Source organism: Corvus moneduloides, chromosome 1 (genome assembly GCF_009650955.1).
Source record: "Corvus moneduloides isolate bCorMon1 chromosome 1, bCorMon1.pri, whole genome shotgun sequence".
NCBI lineage: Eukaryota > Metazoa > Chordata > Aves > Passeriformes > Corvidae > Corvus > Corvus moneduloides.
The window spans coordinates 122662363-122680859 of NC_045476.1; the positions used below are offsets into that span (position 1 = coordinate 122662363).

Sequence of the window (18497 nt, forward strand, 5' to 3'; positions counted from 1 at the left end):
TGCCGCACGCCGAGAGCAGGGGCGGGGCTGCGGCCGTTCTGGCAGCGCGCTCCCCCCGAAAAAGCCCCAAACCCAGCAAAAGTACAGTCAGGTGTATGACTTCTGACAACCTTCGCTGGGCACTGCACCAAGTCTGAGCGAGTGCAAGAAGCGTATGGACAACGGTCGTCAGTCCCATGGTGTGATTCTTGGGGTGCTCGGTGCGGGGCCAGGAGTTGGACTCCATGATCCTTGTGGATCCCTTCTAAGTCAGATCTTCTGCGATTCTGTGAACCTCTTACCCTCTCCCTCTCTCAGCAGTGCTGCTAACGCTGCCCCTGTTTGTACCGCGCTAACACAGCGCGAACTACGTCGCCGGGAATCCCCTTCCTTCGACCGAGCTTTTCTTCGGCTGGCAGGAGGCTCAGAACATGAAAATAATGAACTTGATTTTTATTAGCGTCAAAGGGATGGGGAAAAGCCCCTCTCCCCTCTAACAGAAAAGGTTTATATATATATATAAACGTTTCGAGGTTTCGGGGGTTTTTTTGGTTTTTTTTTAAGAAGCCTAAGGGTTACTTTTATATTAAATGGAATGAGGGTTTCAAATCGCAACTTCAGAGTCAGTTTGGAAGATACAAGTTCCGAGTCAGTACAACAGAGCAGGAGACAAACTTTGGCATTGGCCAAGCATCACACTGCGAGGTGCTACCGTGCTTCTTAGATCTAGTCTAAATCTTGTGTGTTCCAATGGGACATATCACATTTCTAAAGATTGACATTTACACATCATTACTAATGGAATTCTGTTTATCAACTGAGCTAGATGCCACGTTACTGCGAGTTTTAGTCGAGAACAGCATCGTGAAACCATTTTTGCCATAAACAGGAGTGTCTACTTCACAAAAACAGTAGGCACATCTGAAGGTTACAGAAACATTATTCCTTCCTGAGATCCAGGAGGGTGCTTATACTAATAAATGCATTATTAGGAAGCAGTCGAATGCTGTGGATGCCCCAGTTGTGAACTGAGGACTGCAAAATATGTACCTTTTGGAGAATAGGCAAGGCAGGCCTTTCCTTGAACAACACTCAAGGAAGCCATCATGCAAGAAGTGTCAATACACTTGTCTGTAATGCATTGGGCCGCAAGACTGTCCTGTGTTTTGAAGCCAAATAAAGACAGGTGGGTTTTGGGCACTGCTACACCCTGCTCAATGCACACAATTGTCAGCTGTAAGGCCTGCAGAGAAACAGACATATTAGAAGCAATTAAAATTATTTGGGACCTATACAGGATCTTCCCCCAGGTTAGATCTGGGCTATGAACTGGACAAGCATACAGAAACCTTGTCTGCAGCTTTTTTATTTATTCTGCCCAACAGGGGGCAAAAAAACCCCACAAGAACAAAGAAATTATTTTTTAAGGAAAATAATACCTTTTCATTCAGGAGCAGATTTTTGGGGAGACAAAAATAAAATGCTGCTGCTTGTCACAATATTTAAGGGATCGTGCCAGTTCAGGTTTAATTTCATTTTATCTAGATTTAGTTACCTAATACCTGTAATAATCAAACACCAGAATTTAACCTGATGCTAACCTCAAATGAAGTTTAGCATCATTTTTGCCCACAATCACATCAATGATAAGAGCGACGCACTGGGTGATGGCAGCTCAGAGCTATTGCTACACTACAGGATTAACAAGCTTGTACAGGTTCTACAGTAGGTGCAAGTTAGGTCAGGGACAACACAATCACAAAACTAGAAATCTCGAATCAGTCAGTTTGGTTAGTTTAAAGGTATTTAAGCTCTGGAATAGTCACCCAGACTTTTCTAGAATTTCTTTTAAAAATACAATTCAACACCGACTTCATTGGAAATGCATGGAAAGAGTTCAAAATGCAGATGAAATCTATTAGCATCCAAAATGTATCAGGTGAGAAACTGACAACCGTAAATTAAATCCCATCACAACCCTTATAAAAGGCAAAGCACACTACACTTATTTAACATATAATCTTTAAAAAGTAGCATCAGAGAAATATTTCAGTAGGGAATTCAAAGAACAATCCTTATCCTTTTTTTTTTTTTGCGAGTAGATGCATTAAAAGAAAACATAATACATTATTGATATTGTATGCTACAATACCAGAATGGTATCAATTAACTGAACCAGTGCAAACCAGATTCTTTACATCAGCTGCTCTATCAACCTTGGGACAGCAAGTCTTTATTGAAAAGAAACACACAGCACTCCACATAGTTGCTCTCTTTTAGCTGGTTCTAAATCAAGCAGCTTTGTACAGCACCAATCTCTTCTAGAACACGTCACTGCAAGTCCAAGGAAGAGTAGAACAGGGAAAAGTGACCTACCTGACCTTTTCCTTTCTGTTTAGCATCTTTCTCCTAAATTAACCCATTAGAAAGAAGAAATAACACACTGTTTGTTGCCCTGCACTTACCTGTTATGGCACATCCTCACCATTCCTTTGCAACATTTTCTAAAGGGTATTGCACACCTGCTCATGTAGAAAGCCTGTATCCAACTCCCAAGAGCCTGTCATTTGCTGGACCATGGGACCTTCTACAATACTAAGACTTAGCAGGTAGAGATGACTCTCCTAAAAGGGTGCATGTATGAAATAATGATTTTTACTGACTAGTCTCATTTGACATGAGACAGCACCTTCAGAAATTTGGGCCATGAGGGGCAACAGTAGCACGTTTTACTACAACAGAATTTGTAGTAAAGGATCTCTGAACTGCTATCAAGGCACTTTAAAGCCTACATTTTCAGGAATGATATTCTGTATGGAAAAAGCTCCTCTAATCAGGTATTAACACAACTGTGCAAAATATAACATTCACAGCATTACAAAAGGTTTTATGGAGTCACGTTATGGCTATTAACTCTTTATTTGAGCCGTGAGTGCAACATCTTAGATCTTCCAAAACAGAATCTCAACAGGGCTGAATCAGCCAAGTGGTCCCCAACCTTTGCAGAGGAGCAAATTATTTCAAGCACAAACTACTTTAAGAGTTCGGTTGTATTCACAACCAAGGAACATTCAGACTCCATCTGCTAATACAGAGAAGTAGAAGTAGCTCCTTAAAACAAACCCTAAACAAGGGAAGTCTAGTTTCTCCACACAAGCTAAACCTCCCACTTAGATGCCTGAAGCAAGTTCACTACACCTCAGCAAACCAGCTGGAAACTTTTAAGTTTTGCAGATAAAAAAGGATGCAATGGGTTGCTCTTTTCTAGCAATTGGTCCTAAAAGAAAAACATTATCTACTGGTTCACTTTGTGGATGTCCATTAAATTATACAAGTACTTTGTTTAAATCAACTTTAATCAGCTATATGAAAGGCACTCATTCAACTCAAAGAGAATTAATAAAACCTGTTATCCCAAAAGCAAATGGTGGTAAAATGAGAGTGGCAAGCGATGAAAAGGAAGAAAAAGGAGGTGGGGGGGCAGGAAGGAGGAATCTGTACTACAGCTATTAATCTTCAAAGAACCACATTTGCAATTTAACCAACAGACATTCTGAAAACTTCTTGAGTCATGTTCTTCACTTACACCACTGTTCTCATATTATATCTGATAAAGTTTAATACAATATTACATTGTGTTGCTTGGGGGTTTTTTACTATGCTAGTTTCAGGCAATGTTTCTCCTCACAATTACCTTATCAGGGATGCCAGGGCTGAAAGTAAATAGAAACTGAGCATCACTCAAAATGTTTTTCATGAAATATAAACTGGCAGACTACCCTGTGTAATATTGCATCTTTATTGTTACTAGCTATTCTTAGACTCTTGATGTGCCACAACATCTTAACATAGAGCACTTCATCTATCATGCATTCCCACACATTCATGGAATTCCTCGCTGTACTCCACGCTGACTTTAGACACTGCAGCCTGTGGAGCCAAGCGGCCTTTTAGTTGCTTTAAGCTGCTTGAGGGGGGAAGTCTGCCCTTACCACATGCACACCCCACTCCCTCTCTTCCCAGATAATCCCACATTTTCTCTAGAGTGCCCTGCATTATGTATAGCACTGTTCACCCTCAAGTATTAAATTAAATAGCACAGGTAACCCCGACCTGAAAATTGTTTCTTTAACAAATCTGTTAAGTGGTGTGTATGCCAAACCTTAATCAACTTCAAAGCCTTTCCAACAACACAAAACCCCCAGAGAAAGGTGTAGCAATACAGAGAAGACTTTGGCTCTTCAGCGCCCTAGAATAACTCTGCTGGAAAATACCTTAATTTCTTCTATCTTTCAAAGTTATTGCAAATTCCAAGAAAACAAGTTAAAATAAAATTAACCCAGAATATGAAAACCACCTTCCAATCATACTTAGGATTCTTTCAACAAAGTAGCAAAACATAACTTGGTAAGTGATTTTCATTTCTTTCCACTAACTACAAATCATTGTTCTTCTGTATGCATATATTACCATGCAATATATTTGCAAGGAGCCTCCAGCGTGCCTGTTTCACAGCATGTAAAAGCTCAACTTCCTTCAGGTAAGCATTGAAAAAGTCTTTAATACTTGCCCAAATGCTGATCGAAATTTATTTCACAATGATTAAAAATGGAAAGGTTTTACATTTTCCCTACTACAGAAATAATTTCCAAAGTTAAGATTTCTTATCATAAACAAAATCATTAAAATAAATTACATCTTAGCTGTTTATATTAAATATAAATGACTTATACTTCTTAACACAAGGAGTAAGCATTCAGCACTTGTTTATAAAATTCAAGAGACACAGGCCTTGTACACATGGCTTTGTTAACATCTTACAGTTTGCCCTCAGTCACATCCATCAATCCAAATAGCACCTCTACATAAAAGACGCATCCAAATGATTTCAATGAAGTGCAGAATACTCCATTAGAGAGAACATGTTTTAATTAATAGTTCTAATACCAGTTTTACAGTGTACAGTACTTTTATCAATCTACTGTGTTGTAATTATACAAGATAGGATGAATCATACAGCCCTCATCACAGTATGGACCCCAGTACAGTTTTACCTCAAGAATAGCTGGAAAATTTGGCTTATAATATGTAATTCAACATGTTTATTGAAAAGTGGGCAACACAGTCTAACAAGAAGTCAACTTCTGACAGTACAAAACTGCAGTTAAATTTAAGTACCATTTTGAAATTAAGAATGCATTAGGGAGTTAGATACCCATTGAAACAAACTGATCTGCAAGCAAGGTATTTTCTTATCAATGCTTTCACACGTTTTATAGACATCATCTCCTTTGGTGGAAAGTCTAACATTACAAAAAATAGACATTATTGGACAGTTTCAAATTTTAGTTTTTGAGGACAGGACATTCATATTTAGAACACTGACAGTCCAACTTCTCCATTTTAATAGAATACTATGAAAACTCCCCCATCAGACTGAGCTATTATTCAGCCTCAAATACACGCATTATAACAACAATCCCAGCATCAAATCACTTCAGGTGGTGAAGAAGTTCAGCTTCAAGATCATACACAAAGCTTTTAAACCAGCTGGGAAGTTACAAAAGACAGGAGCTCAACATACACAGTGTAATATGGGAGGAGACAGACTTGAAGTTTCCTCTAGCTTCTGCGCTCTTTAAGAACCCCCAACTACAATATAAACATACACTCCTGAAGAAAAAAATAATGAGGAGAATTCTTCCTAGAATACAGAAATTCCAAGTAAGTCAAAACATTTACTTATATTTACTTTGGTAACACAGCTCATTGTAGATAAAGCAAGCAGCAAAACAACAATATGAAAAAGAATCTTGTTATGATAGCTGAATATTTGAACAAAGTTAACACATAAAAACCATTTCTAGAAAAACATCTGAAAACATCATGACAGTGACAGTTGAAGCTGACTTGGATTAGAGTGTCTAAGTACTAGAAAGTGACCACAAGCTGTAAACACAGTTCACCAAACTGAAGAAAGTGTTATGAGGCTAACACAGAATGAAGCTAGGGCAGATCTCATTTTAACACCTTAGAAATACTTTTTTAAACTAATTCCTGCCAAAGGAAAAATATGTGAAATGAGCACACAGTCAATTAGAAGTTAAGACAGATGAACAGCGTTATCGACAAATCTACAAACAGAACATGAAAATAATGAAGGAAAAATTAGAAGCTTGTGCGAGAACTTTGGAAACACACCAATACTCAGGGAATTGTTTAGACAACAGGGAAATGAAGATAAATCTAAAGACTAAGAGAAATAACATATAGTTTGCTCACCAAGACAGCAATTCAGCAGAATTGCAAAATCAGCTAATACAATTTGGAAATGAATCCAAGATAGGACATAATGTTTTCTCAAGAGAACTTTGGCACAACTACAATAAGAATATTATTGTTTCTTCTGTGAACTAAATTAACTGAAAGACAAATTGGCCAATCTATAGAAGAGAGTGACTGAGAGAAATGTCTAATTAAACTTCAAAGTTAATAAAAATGCTCTCTTAACTACACAGATGGAATATCTAAAACTGTTTAATTACCATTTAGGAAAAAAACCTCCTTTTCAATTTTACATGTTAAGAGATGTTTAATAACCCAGAGAAACTGGATTAGAAAAGCAGCTTGCTAAAAATGAAGTGCAACACATTAAAAAAAAAAGCACTGAAAACTGGTAACTCAGACTAGGTAAACAGGTCAGATCTCTGGCAGCAGCAATGTTAAAGGAGAAATATAAAGGTGCAATTCCTCCTGTATGTATTTGTACTGGTGATGCCTGATGTAAATCCACATACACCGTAAGAGGATCCCTGGGAGAGGAAAAGTACCTTAAATGCAGGTGTGAAACACAGTGCTGACATGACAGATACATCCAAAATAGAAATATTCTTTGACTGAAAGCATATTATAGGATAAAACATTGTTATGCAGCATATTATGCAGTAAAAAGTGTAGTGCATTATTTTAAACACTCCTAGTGTGGTGACAGGCTCTGAACGCTACAGAACAGCTGTCTCCAGCAGTAAATTATAGCTCTTAACTGAAAAAAGCTATTGAGTGTGCATCAACTCCTGTAAATCAGTGCATTCTATGATTTTAAGCTTCTGAAAGAAGAAACATTCTGTATCTTGTAAATTTAATTTTTTTTTCCAGGGTAGGTCTTCATATTCCTAGGCTATACTGATCAAGGGAAATTCAGAAGGATAGATCTGAAAATAAAATGCTTTGTTCCTATTCAGAAAAAAAAAAAAATCAAGTCTCAACATGTAATAAGACAAAGTATTATTTAGTATCATCTAAAAGCATCAATTTAAAATCTACCTAAGTTATATCCCAATTGCACTTTTATTTCTAGTAAAAAATAATTCAAATAAGTTGATGTGTGTTTTACAGATGAGAGTTCAACAATACACAGAAGCTGCACTATTTTCAGTTATTTACTCCAAAGCAGACAGAAAAAACTCAAAACTATATCCTGTAGTTCATGTGAAACACAAACAAATGAAAACTACAACAACTAAAATAAAAGATGAAAATACAGTACGAAAACAAGAATTCTTTAATGAAACTCGAATCAATCCTATGCACTTCTTCAGAATTCTGTTCCAAGTCAACATTTGCAATGAGTTTAAAAGAAAAAAGACAATAAGTGACAAACAACAGTCTAATAAGGAATGAGTCCCTTTAGAATTTCCACAGTATTTACCTATATAAACAGTTTAAAATTGAGGTGGTTTAAATGTAAGAAATACCTTTGCTGACTTCTAGTCATTATAGAACAACCCTCCTTATCTGTTAAACAATTAACATATAATCCTTAAAGCTTTATCCTTGGTAGCATTTATTCTACCATTATATGCCCACTACATTACATGTTCTGTACTTTATGCCCACTGTGTTTTAGGTCGTGTTCTTTATGCATTCATTACATAAAATAAATGTTTTCATATGTTTTCAATGAGTATTAAGAACAAATCACGTCTCAAGTAAAACTAAAGTGGTCACATCTATGTTGCTCACTTAAATTTAGTTTTTTATTATTTGTACAAATAGTTTAAAATTCTGCAATCAAGAAAAAAAAAATCAGACATCTTGAAACAGTCACATTCTGTCATTGGTACCTAGTTCCCTCATTCGTATCCTTCCCACCACTGGGTGATGAATACTAAAAAGATTATCATTTCTTGTACATGTGTATTATTTAATCTTCATTGTAAGTATAAATTTGCAACACAGTAGTAACACTGCAGGTATAGAAATAATGTTTCTTATCAGGCATATGAAAAGATTGAACACTCTACCACAGTTGATGCTGGTGTATTTATGTAGAAGGCTTCTCACAGATCAGTTCAGTCTACGCGAGGTAGATGTTTGTCTATGAACTGTTTTACATCCATCATTTCCTGTTTAGAAATAAAAGTATGCATTAGTTGAAGTTCTCTACTACTACATAATCAGCTACACTAAATCATGCTTTAACATTTCAGTTATAATGAGCAGCTGGGCTAGAAATATTGAGCAATTAGTTACTTGATTACCACTCTGCACACAAGTCAAGGCTGATAACTTCAAGGCACTATGCATGCAGAAGTGGCTAAAATACAAGAAAAAAAGCAAAGACTACTTTTTCTTTCTCTCTGAAGTTGAACCGGCAAGATACATATTAATCAAGTGATCTTGACAGCACCAGGCTGACTATGTACAGGGTTTCAATGTAGCTAAGGCCATAGCTTGGTGTACACTTTAAACTTTTACAAGTTAGCAGCAGCATGAAAAGCCAGCAACTCCTCCTCCTAACCATTCCGCTTCATTTTCACCACGTTTCCTTCCTTAAGGAAAAGCAATGCAGCAAACTAGACTGAGAAACTAACCCATGTTAACATTTTTTTAAAGTCACTGTTGTAAGAAACAACACATTACTAATACATTTGTGTAACAACTCCGCAATATTACAGCCTAAATGCAATACAACTCTGTAAATGTTGCAAAGAGGTTGTTCAAAGGTACATTTCCCACAAGACGCAATAATCCAAATTAACAAATATTTATTAAAATAAATTAACTGCTGCCAACAAGTGGCAAATCTGCTCTTCGCCTCCTCTTTGATTTCTCGCTCCTATCACTTAATTTAGGTGAGTTTTGATGCTCCAGCTCCCTACAGCTGCAAACACTGGAGCCAGCAGCTTTTGCTGTTTTAGCAAGTTGAAATGGTTCAAGGAAGTTTCTCATCTGCCCCAGAGTCGGTACAAGGAGGAAGTGAGGGCCACAAGGTCACAAGCAGAGGGAGTCCACCCCTTTCTGGCAGCAGGAAGTTATTACACCAGCTCAGCTCTGTGCTGAGCCACAACCATAAATACAGGTTATGAGGCTGCCTCTTCCATAGTGTCAGCCCTCCCTACGTATTCCTTCAATGTCTCCACCCACAGAGCTCCCAGGATTCTTCTCTCCAAAATACCATCTTGGATTTATGCTATGAGAATCTGTCTTTTAACTCAGGTTAAGTTGTTTTCTCTTTTTACTAAGGAAATAATAAAAATTTGGGGAAAAAGAACCTTTTATAGACCAAGTTGCCTAGTCCCAAAGTACTATCTTATGAGGAAGTTCTCACTAGTCACATGAACTTTTGCTCTGGATGCTTTTTTAGCCCAGAATTCAGTTACTCACCAAAATAAGTAGCAGGAAGGACTTGTTATTGGAAAAAAAAAACAAAACAAAACAAAACCAAAACCAACTGATCAAAACTAACAAAAACTAAATCCCCTCCCCAAAGCCTATAAATATGTTTTGAGGGAAAAGAATTAACTATACCCAGCTAAAACAGTGTATTAAGAAAATTACCTCAAGAGACGAACTATGCATCAGGCCAGAGTAAGTCTTGAAGGTTACGTTGGCTGGATTTATCATACTTTTAAGCTTCTCAACAGTGAGGGAACCAAACATTAAAGGAACCAGAGGGTCACAGTCCCCATGGCATTGAAGAACAGCAATATCCTTGTTGACACCACTGATAGGGCCCTGGGAGGTGTGGAATTAGACAGGAGAAGAGAAGAAAGAAACACTAAGTGGAGATAAGGCTAACACCTTTGAAACAAAATAATCCCATGGGACTATACCCTGTGGCATGAAAAGAAAATTGAATTGTGAGGGGAAAAAAGTACAGTACATAGTCTGCAAGCTTCTAATGAAGTAAACTCTGTACCTGACAACACATTAAGCTCAAAGACCTGAAAATAAAATTTGGCAAAAAGTTTTATAACAGAAAGTCATGATTTCTAGCCAAGTAAAAAACCTGAAACTTTGCTCAAACATCCAGTCTCTAAGACAGTGCCTTGCAGATGGAACAAATGGCAGACAGAAAATTAATCTTCAAGGAAAATTTGTTATATCCTTTATACTTTCTAGTACTGTCATTTTAAGCAGAAATTGCTACTGAGTGTTTCTCCATTTTCCTTATTTAACAAAATCTAAAATTTCAGGGCCTTATTTTAAAAACTTCCAAGTTATCAAAGAACTGTCAACATCAGGTAATAACAATGACCACTAATTCCTGCACAAGATGCCATCTTCAGATATACTCCTTCTCCCAGTGCAAATTATCTTAGGAAAGAAACAAATACCTGAGGAAAAGAGGCCCGTAGAGGAAGCCAACAGCTGAGGGCTATGACGCCTGCTAATTTTTGATGTGTTGTAAGAGCTGTATACAATGATAAAGCACCCCCCTAAAATAAAGATATAAGTATTAGAATAATGACAGTAAAGTTCTTTTTAATGTGTTTCAAGATCTCTGATTTCTCCTTTAAAAGTCTTTTTCTATTCCAATCTATTCTTCTTTAGAGACAACACTAAAAACAGTGTTTATTTACAACATATGTTTTGCTTTTTCTCCTCTCCTCCAAGTCCATGCAGTCAATTCAGAAGTAAGCCAGCAAATTTACTGTAACTAACAGCTGTCCAAAAAACCCCAAACAGACTATTACTCACAACAGTATTATCACTACTTTAGTATTTAATTTATTTACATGCAGACTGGGGAGTTGATATACGAACCAATTAATCCTCTAACCTACCTACCACAGATGCCTTACAAGTATGAAGGAAAAGATTTCCCAAATAAATCCAGACCACCAAATACCTACCAAATTCAATTAAAAATACTACCAAGACTTTCAAGCAAAACTTTGTAGGTTATGTGCATAAAGATTTTAAACAGACTATTAGTTTTAGTACCTTTTTTACACATGCATATTCATTTTCCAGTGAACAGTAATTCTTTGCATAAAACAAAAAAACTTCATTTGTTAAAGCAAAGGAAAATTGACACCTTAAATTTTTAGAGGCATCTAACATCAGCTGATCTCAAGTTAAGTGTCTGGGTTTCCAAGCTAATAAAGCTAGGTTACTTTGCTAGAAAAAAGACAATGGTTCTTTCCAACCATACCTTACCTGAGAAAAGCCTCCCAGAATAATTCGATTGGAAGGAATTCCGTTTCTTACTTCTTGATCTATCAGTGCTTTAACTGCAACATAAATAAAGGCCAGTAGTTAAAATCCCCTCCATTCTCTAGAAAGCCCAGACAAGGAAAGATGCCTTCTTCCTAGCATGAACAGAAAGTTAGTGAAAGCAAAATCTAGGCTGCTATACATTAAAAGTACCAAAAGATCTAGAGCACAGTCAGAAATTTCAGTGCCACTGTATCATTTCCAAAGAGAAAAACAAGCAAATAAGTCTCACAAAAGCCCCGGTGCTGGGAAGACGGTATCCTCTTCCAAGTAAAAGCAACACAACTGAATGCTAATACAGCTCTAACCTGTTGCACTACCCAAAAGCTCTTAAAAAAACCCTACATTTGTTCCCATATTTCAGACCATGAAGTGTTTATATTGGTGAGTTACTCTACTTACTAACAAAGTTAAAAAACAAAGAAACAATAAACAACTCATCTAGCTAAACTTTGGTCAGGGATAATACCATATACACATATTCTTTTCCCCAGAAATAATGTCTTTTGGAAAACCTGTTTCACATTGATAGCTCATTTTCAAGAACACCCAGAAGTACTTTTAAGACACAAAAAATACTCCTAAGCATACCACTCTCTGCCGCCTGCTTGATCCCAGCTTCATCCTCCTGTGAATCTGGAGAAAGTCCAATGATATCAAACCTTACAAAAACATCAACAAGAGCATTACTCATTAGAGCATCCATTCCACTTCCTTAATACACAAATAGTAAAATTTGGATGTTTTCCAGACAAAAATGTTAGCTGTCATATTGTTTAGTACCAACTACCCATGGATTACAAGAAACAGAGGACAATCTGCAAATGTGGCTTAAAAGACTAACCAGCAAGGCTTTTCTGAGTTTTGCCATTTTCTGTAACTTACTGAAGATCAAGCAGCTCAGTTGCGATATTTGCTTCAAAAATATTAGCAGGAATTCTGCTGCGTGTAAACATTAAAATATGGTTTGAAGAAATACAAGAAAAGCAAACACAAGTTACTTTAAGGGGGAAAAAAAAGCCCAAAACCCAACAAAACCGAAGACTGGTTTAAGATCATTGAAATCTACCATATTCTTCTTGTTCTCTATTCAGAATGGATGTTCTAAAGAACAGTTTCTACATATCCTACTGACCCACCAAATATCACTCACTAGTAGCAATAATATTTCCACTCCAAGTCTCTGCTTCTACTGACTATGAATACAGACACAATGCATACTACAGACCATACCTGTAAAATAAAATGGGATTTTGTTCTAAGATACACAGATTAGTCCTGAGGAATAACCACTACCACAGGTACAAAAGAATAATTACAGTGTACTCATGACAGTACTTTTATAAGAACAGAACTAAAGCAAAAAGGTTTTTACACTTGCATGTGATTAAAACCAGACACTCAGGTTGTTCATGATTTTAAATTAAGAACAATGAGTTCATACCCTCAGATATAATTTGATTAGAACCATCTGCATTTGAACAAATACTTACCATGATGGCATAGACATGTTCATGTTCAAAGAAACTGGCATAACTGGCCTAGAAATGAGAATGAACACTCCTGACATAAGATATATACTGAAATTCAATAATGCAGATGCAGTAATGTCATGAAATTACATATCCCCTAACTCTGTCTTATTTTTAAGCAGTAATTAACATTAGCTGCTTTGCAGCATCTGTTGAAGAAACTCTGTTGAAACCTGCCAGCCCAAACATATTTAATATTCAGGGTTGAATTACCACTCTCTATGGAGAGCAACCAAAACATTAATGGGCTGCCTTAAATGTGTGTGTGTGAGTCCATAAATCCCATACAGGTATTTTTAATATACATACATAATTTAGTTATTTCTCAGTAGGAGTTATTTATCACAGTTCCACACACATGTTCAGTGGATTATGGCACCTTATACAGCAGCATCAGCAGGAAGCAGCCAAATGCAGCACGTGGTGGAGCCTGGCCACACATGTTTCTGTCAACAGCTGAATCTGCTTAGGCAGTGCCTGCCTTCACTGCTGGACTCCTTCCCACCCCTCTGCTGCTGTGTGGCATCTTTTCAGCCATACTAAGGCAGCTTCAATGGATCATGCCATGGATCAAATCTGGCTTTAGTTTTAATCTGTAGGAACTGAGCAGCATAAGTTCTGCAGGGAAGGACTGAAAGAAGACAAAGGGCAAGCAAAGAAAACAGCAGATATTGCTAAGCTCCTTTTGAATGGCTCGGCAAAGCTTGGCCATGTGGTAAAACAAATGACTAAATCACAGCTCAGTAATGCACCAAAACATTGCTTCCTTTTCTCCCTATCATCTCTGCTCCACATCTGCCAAGACGGCTGGAGCAAAAAACAATCTGAATAAATTAAGATTATACGTTATTAGTTTTTCTACCGCCAAGTAAATACTAGATAGATCTTACTGCCTTATTTACTGATACCTGACCATGCCTAGAAGTCTTTAACTTCTCACATTGCACAAAGACAGCTCAAATTGCTTTATTTGCTGAAAATATCAATAACTTGTCAATCTTTAAATTTCTTTGTAATCTACAGCAAGTTACAATCTACTGTACAGATACACATAAGTTTAAGTACATATACCTAATACAAATTATGTGTAATGGTAAGTAAAACACAAAACCAATATTCTTTGACAAAATTGTTTTTAACAAAAGACTGGGGGGGGGGGGCGGGGAGCAAGGAACAAACAACCCAGCGAAAAAAAGTCAAAATATTATTTTGCACATAAAACTTTCCAAATATGTTTTCAATCTGAATTAGTAACAAAACCAAAATACAAATAAAAATGCAGTTTTGCCCCAAAGTAAATCACACAGCAGTTCCTAAAAACAAGAAACATTTAATAGCATCAACATTATTTTAGAGTGCGCTTTTATATAAAAAATGAAATGCAGAGATAGCCAAATACAATTTGACTTCATAACCTGTGCAAGTGCTGCAAGTGCCTTAACATGCAACTCTACAGTAAAAGGTAAAACAAGAAAAGTTACAAACTTACGCATGTGGGCAAATGTATTTCACATGGGGGCTTTTGATACCAGCAAGTGCTTCTGACCATCCGTGCCTGTTAACAAAAATATATTCAATTGCATTTATGTGGTGGCTTAGCTCTTATTTCTGTGTTGCTGTATCAGCACGGACCAAGCATGAAATATGCTGAATTAGATCAATACAAACACACGCCTAGAAAATGTTTACATCAACCACAGTATGCTATGAACGTAATATGAAACTTAGAAGGTTTGTTCAGCCCTTGAATGCTTGTGACATATATACAGTCAGGGAGACTTGATCTAATTTGACTGCCATAGTTGTGGCACAGCTACAGAAATACCACTTTGGCTCCAGGCAAAGCCTGCTCTGTATCTGTCTGGCTTTATTAATTTGTGTGCCACAACAGATGCACACAGGTATCCTGCTTCCAGGCAGCTCAGAGGCTGCTGTGCTGCTCCTGCAGAGTTAAGACAGCTTCTTTGACAATCAACTTGCCACTCTGTGAACCACATTTGCTATGTGGGACAGTAGCAAACTGACACCTAAGCTACCTCCACATGGAGCCCACCTAATCAATCAGCCCTATTAACTTCAGCTCAGCTTGAATGCTCTTGGATTCAGGCAGTCCTGAACACCACCCCAGATTGCAGCAGCTTTTTAATCTCAAGCAGATACTGTATATGAATGTCCACAACAACACAAGATCTGCACAGCAGGTGAGTTAATGAGCTTCCTCCAAACCAGAACACTGGAGAGCATAATGTAAAGACTCACTCCAAGCCTCATCTAGATAGGAACTGACCTTGACCCAAATCTGAACCCATGCAGAACCACTGCACGTGCCTGCACATGGCTTTCCAGAACACTCAATAGCACCTGCATTTCCTGATTTTTCTCATCATTTAGTATTCCTAACTCACCCACTGAATTAGACACTGGAAATTTGGTTCTAAGCAGGAAACGTCTTTAACAAATTCATCAGTGACACAGCTGAACTAATCAGACCAACAGCAGACCAGCCATAAATGCATGTTTGGTTTAGTTTTAATATCATCCTGAAAAGTTAATGTATGTTACCTAAAGTTAAAGGCATTTCCAATACACTGGTATCACAGACATTTGAAGCACTGGCTGTGTATCTCAGCCTACTTCTTACCAGTTTTTTTATATATATTATTAACAAATTGCAGGTAATATGACTTGCACGATATTTGCAGTATCACAGGAGGTCAAATAAGAATCTAAAGGAGAAATATGACTGAGAAAAAATAGTTACGTAAGAATTTGGGAACACTTTTTAGCCTACTATAAAGACTAATTTGACAAATTTGGAAAGCAACATTATGTGCACATTAATGCAGGCTCCTTAGAACAATTCTCTATGTTGCACCTTTTGTTCAGATTTTGACAAGTATGTACCAGTCTTTAAGTGCCATTTATATAGGAGCTAAGAGAGAAAAAGAACATAACTTCTGTTAGACATATTCCAGAGTAAGAGAAATACACTTAGTAAACTGAAGTGATGAATTTAAAACTTGATGTGAAGTGGAACAGGTCAGTTTAAACTAGGGAAGTTATAAAATTGTTAATAAATTCACCTCAGAAAATTTTTTGGGTCACTACTACTGTTTTATTTAAAAAAACCCCAAACAGCAGTACATCAAAGGCAGCCTATCTAATCTAATCTGCAGCAGACTAGAAGAAGAAATACAACTATATCACTGTATTTCCACAGACGTGTCATGTCTTGTTAAATGCAGACATTCCAGTACGCTCAGTGCATTTGCAAGATTGAAGCTGTGCATTAGCTCCGACACTGAAATGGAAATGCCACCTTGTCTAAGGAATACAACTTATGTAAAGAGCAAGTCTCTCCTTTTCACCCCTTGCCAAAACCAACATCAACCTGATTTGCAAGGACTCAAATTCCAAAAGCTCAAAAGATTCTGCAATCACTTGCTGAACATTTGGTGCCAAGATGCAGGCAGTACTGCTGTCTCAGCTGCGTTCTAGCAGCAGAAAGGAAGAGGGATAATGCAAACACGGCGTTGTGTCAGCACAACAAATCAGAGCAAAAATCTCCACTTGTAGAATACTGCCAAGTGCATGGACTTGACTCTTTTTTAACTTGCTAAATGCCCTGGTTATGCAAGTTTTAATTCTGACAGCTAAGTTTTGTCAGTTCTTTGGAAAAAATTACATCTTAAACATAGCAAGTTTCAACTGAGAGGGAACATTCAAGCTCCAGGTAACAAAAGTTCTTAAAAAATATTATGTAATTTTGCCCACAAGGGAGCACAATAGACAAAGCATTCATGCTACTTATTTTCAGTATCTAAGTGCCAATTCATTTAAAGTCTTCCACTAAAAAGGCTTTAACACTCTCTTGTTAATTCAATGCCTTTAATGAATGCATGCTTATTTCTGGGCACACACAAGCTTCAAACAGAAACATCACACCAGAGCTAGAATGCCTCCCAGAAATTCCCTACTACTCTTTCCATTTCTCCTCAAACATGGAAATAACAGGAACAAAGCAACAGGCCATTTCACATTTGATTTGGGTGGGTTTTCTTGGAGTCTGAAGACCTTATTCACAGACAGCAATCTGTAGACATTAGGTGACTACTTTGGAGTTTGCTTAGATAAATCATAGGGGTCTGGATTTTAGTGTAAGTACAACATATATTGATGAAGAAACCACGGACTAACTGCACCTATTGGCAAACCAACAATCCACAAGTCTAGAATAAAAAAGAACCCTAAATTTCAACAAGCATAGGAATAACCAGAAACCCACTCCCAGGAAAGCAAATGATCAGAAAACCACAGACTTCTTTTCCTACAAAATTTGTCACAAGAACAAAAGAGAGATCACATTCAGACCAAATTAGATGAGTAAAGTTTTTGAGGACTTGGTGGAAAATTTTAAGTAAATAGTTGTCACCATCATTGCAGGACACATGAAGTTTTATCTGTTGCTGGCCGCTGCATTCAGTAAAGGGCAAAATAAACTTAAGTAAATTTTAACAGCTCACATGTTTAAAATACGCAGATTATATTTGAAAGTATAATAGCTACTGAGTATGTAACAAATCAGAATACACACCCGGTATCTCCTAATCCGTGAAGAAAAATGACCTGAGAGAAATAAAACAACAACAAAAAAAAAAGACAACAAAGGTAGCGGTTTAGGATCACTAAACAAACCAACGCACCTCGCCCACGGGCCCCAGGCGCCCACCCAAGGTCAGGCACAGTTCGGAGCACGGCACCACTTTCTCCCAAGAAAACTCCGCTTCGCTCACTTCCCCTCCCCGGCCCCGCCGCCATCAGCGGCCGCTCCCCGCGGGCACCGCTGACCTTCCAGGTGCCGAGCCCGGCCCGCCTCTGGCAGGGAAGGAACGAGACGGGCCCCCCGCCATCCCCCTCAGCCGGCGGCGCTCCCCGCCCGCGCCTCGCTCCCCGCCCGCGCCCGCCGCGCCAACAAAGCGGGGCGGCAGCGCTCCCTGCCCGCGCCCCCGCCCGCACTCACGGCGGCCGTCGCCTTCCTGGCGGCCGGGACGATGGCAGGGAGAGGAGCCGACATGTTGTTGCCGCACATACACCGGGCTGCGGGGCGGCCGGCGGGACACGGGCCAGCGGCGGGGAGGCGGCCCGGGAGGGCGGCGGGAGCCGGGTGGGAGGGGCGCGGGCGGGCGGGCGCTTTGTGCTGTGCTATAAGGCCCGGGGGGGAAAGGAAATTACGGTGTCCTTAAATAGGTAAAATATAAAAGGCTAAGTCAAGGGAAGGCAGGAAAACCAGCAGAAATATAGCAAACAGCACAGTTAGACGGGGCTCATCTGTCCTCATCGGATCAGATGGCTTCACCACCGATTTAAATCTGGCTTACAGCTCACAAGTCACTGATTCTTACTCATTTTGAAATGTGTTAGGCTCTTCAGGCACTCTGATTGAAGTTACTGGATCATTCCAGTCCATTCCAAATACTTAGATCA

At 38.3% G+C, this 18497-nt stretch overlaps 1 protein-coding gene across 2 annotated transcripts; it reads right to left on the minus strand.

Moving 5' to 3' along the window:
- Positions 1–4554: 4554 nt before the first annotated feature.
- On the minus strand, positions 4555–18177 carry LYPLA1 (lysophospholipase 1). Of its 2 annotated transcripts, XM_032125278.1 has the most exons (9): positions 18034–18177; positions 17608–17639; positions 14503–14568; positions 12975–13022; positions 12073–12143; positions 11425–11498; positions 10599–10700; positions 9820–9996; positions 4555–8384 (listed from the first exon to the last, which is right to left on the minus strand). In XM_032125278.1, the coding sequence occupies exons 1-9, from the start codon at positions 18100–18102 to the stop codon at positions 8331–8333; spliced, it is 693 nt and encodes a 230-aa protein (XP_031981169.1). In that variant the 5' UTR covers positions 18103–18177; the 3' UTR covers positions 4555–8330. The 2 variants fall into 2 exon arrangements, with proteins under 2 accessions (XP_031981169.1, XP_031981177.1); XM_032125286.1 differs by lacking the exons at positions 17608–17639; positions 18034–18177 and adding an exon at positions 17717–17839.
- Between the last annotated feature and the right edge of the window lie 320 nt (positions 18178–18497).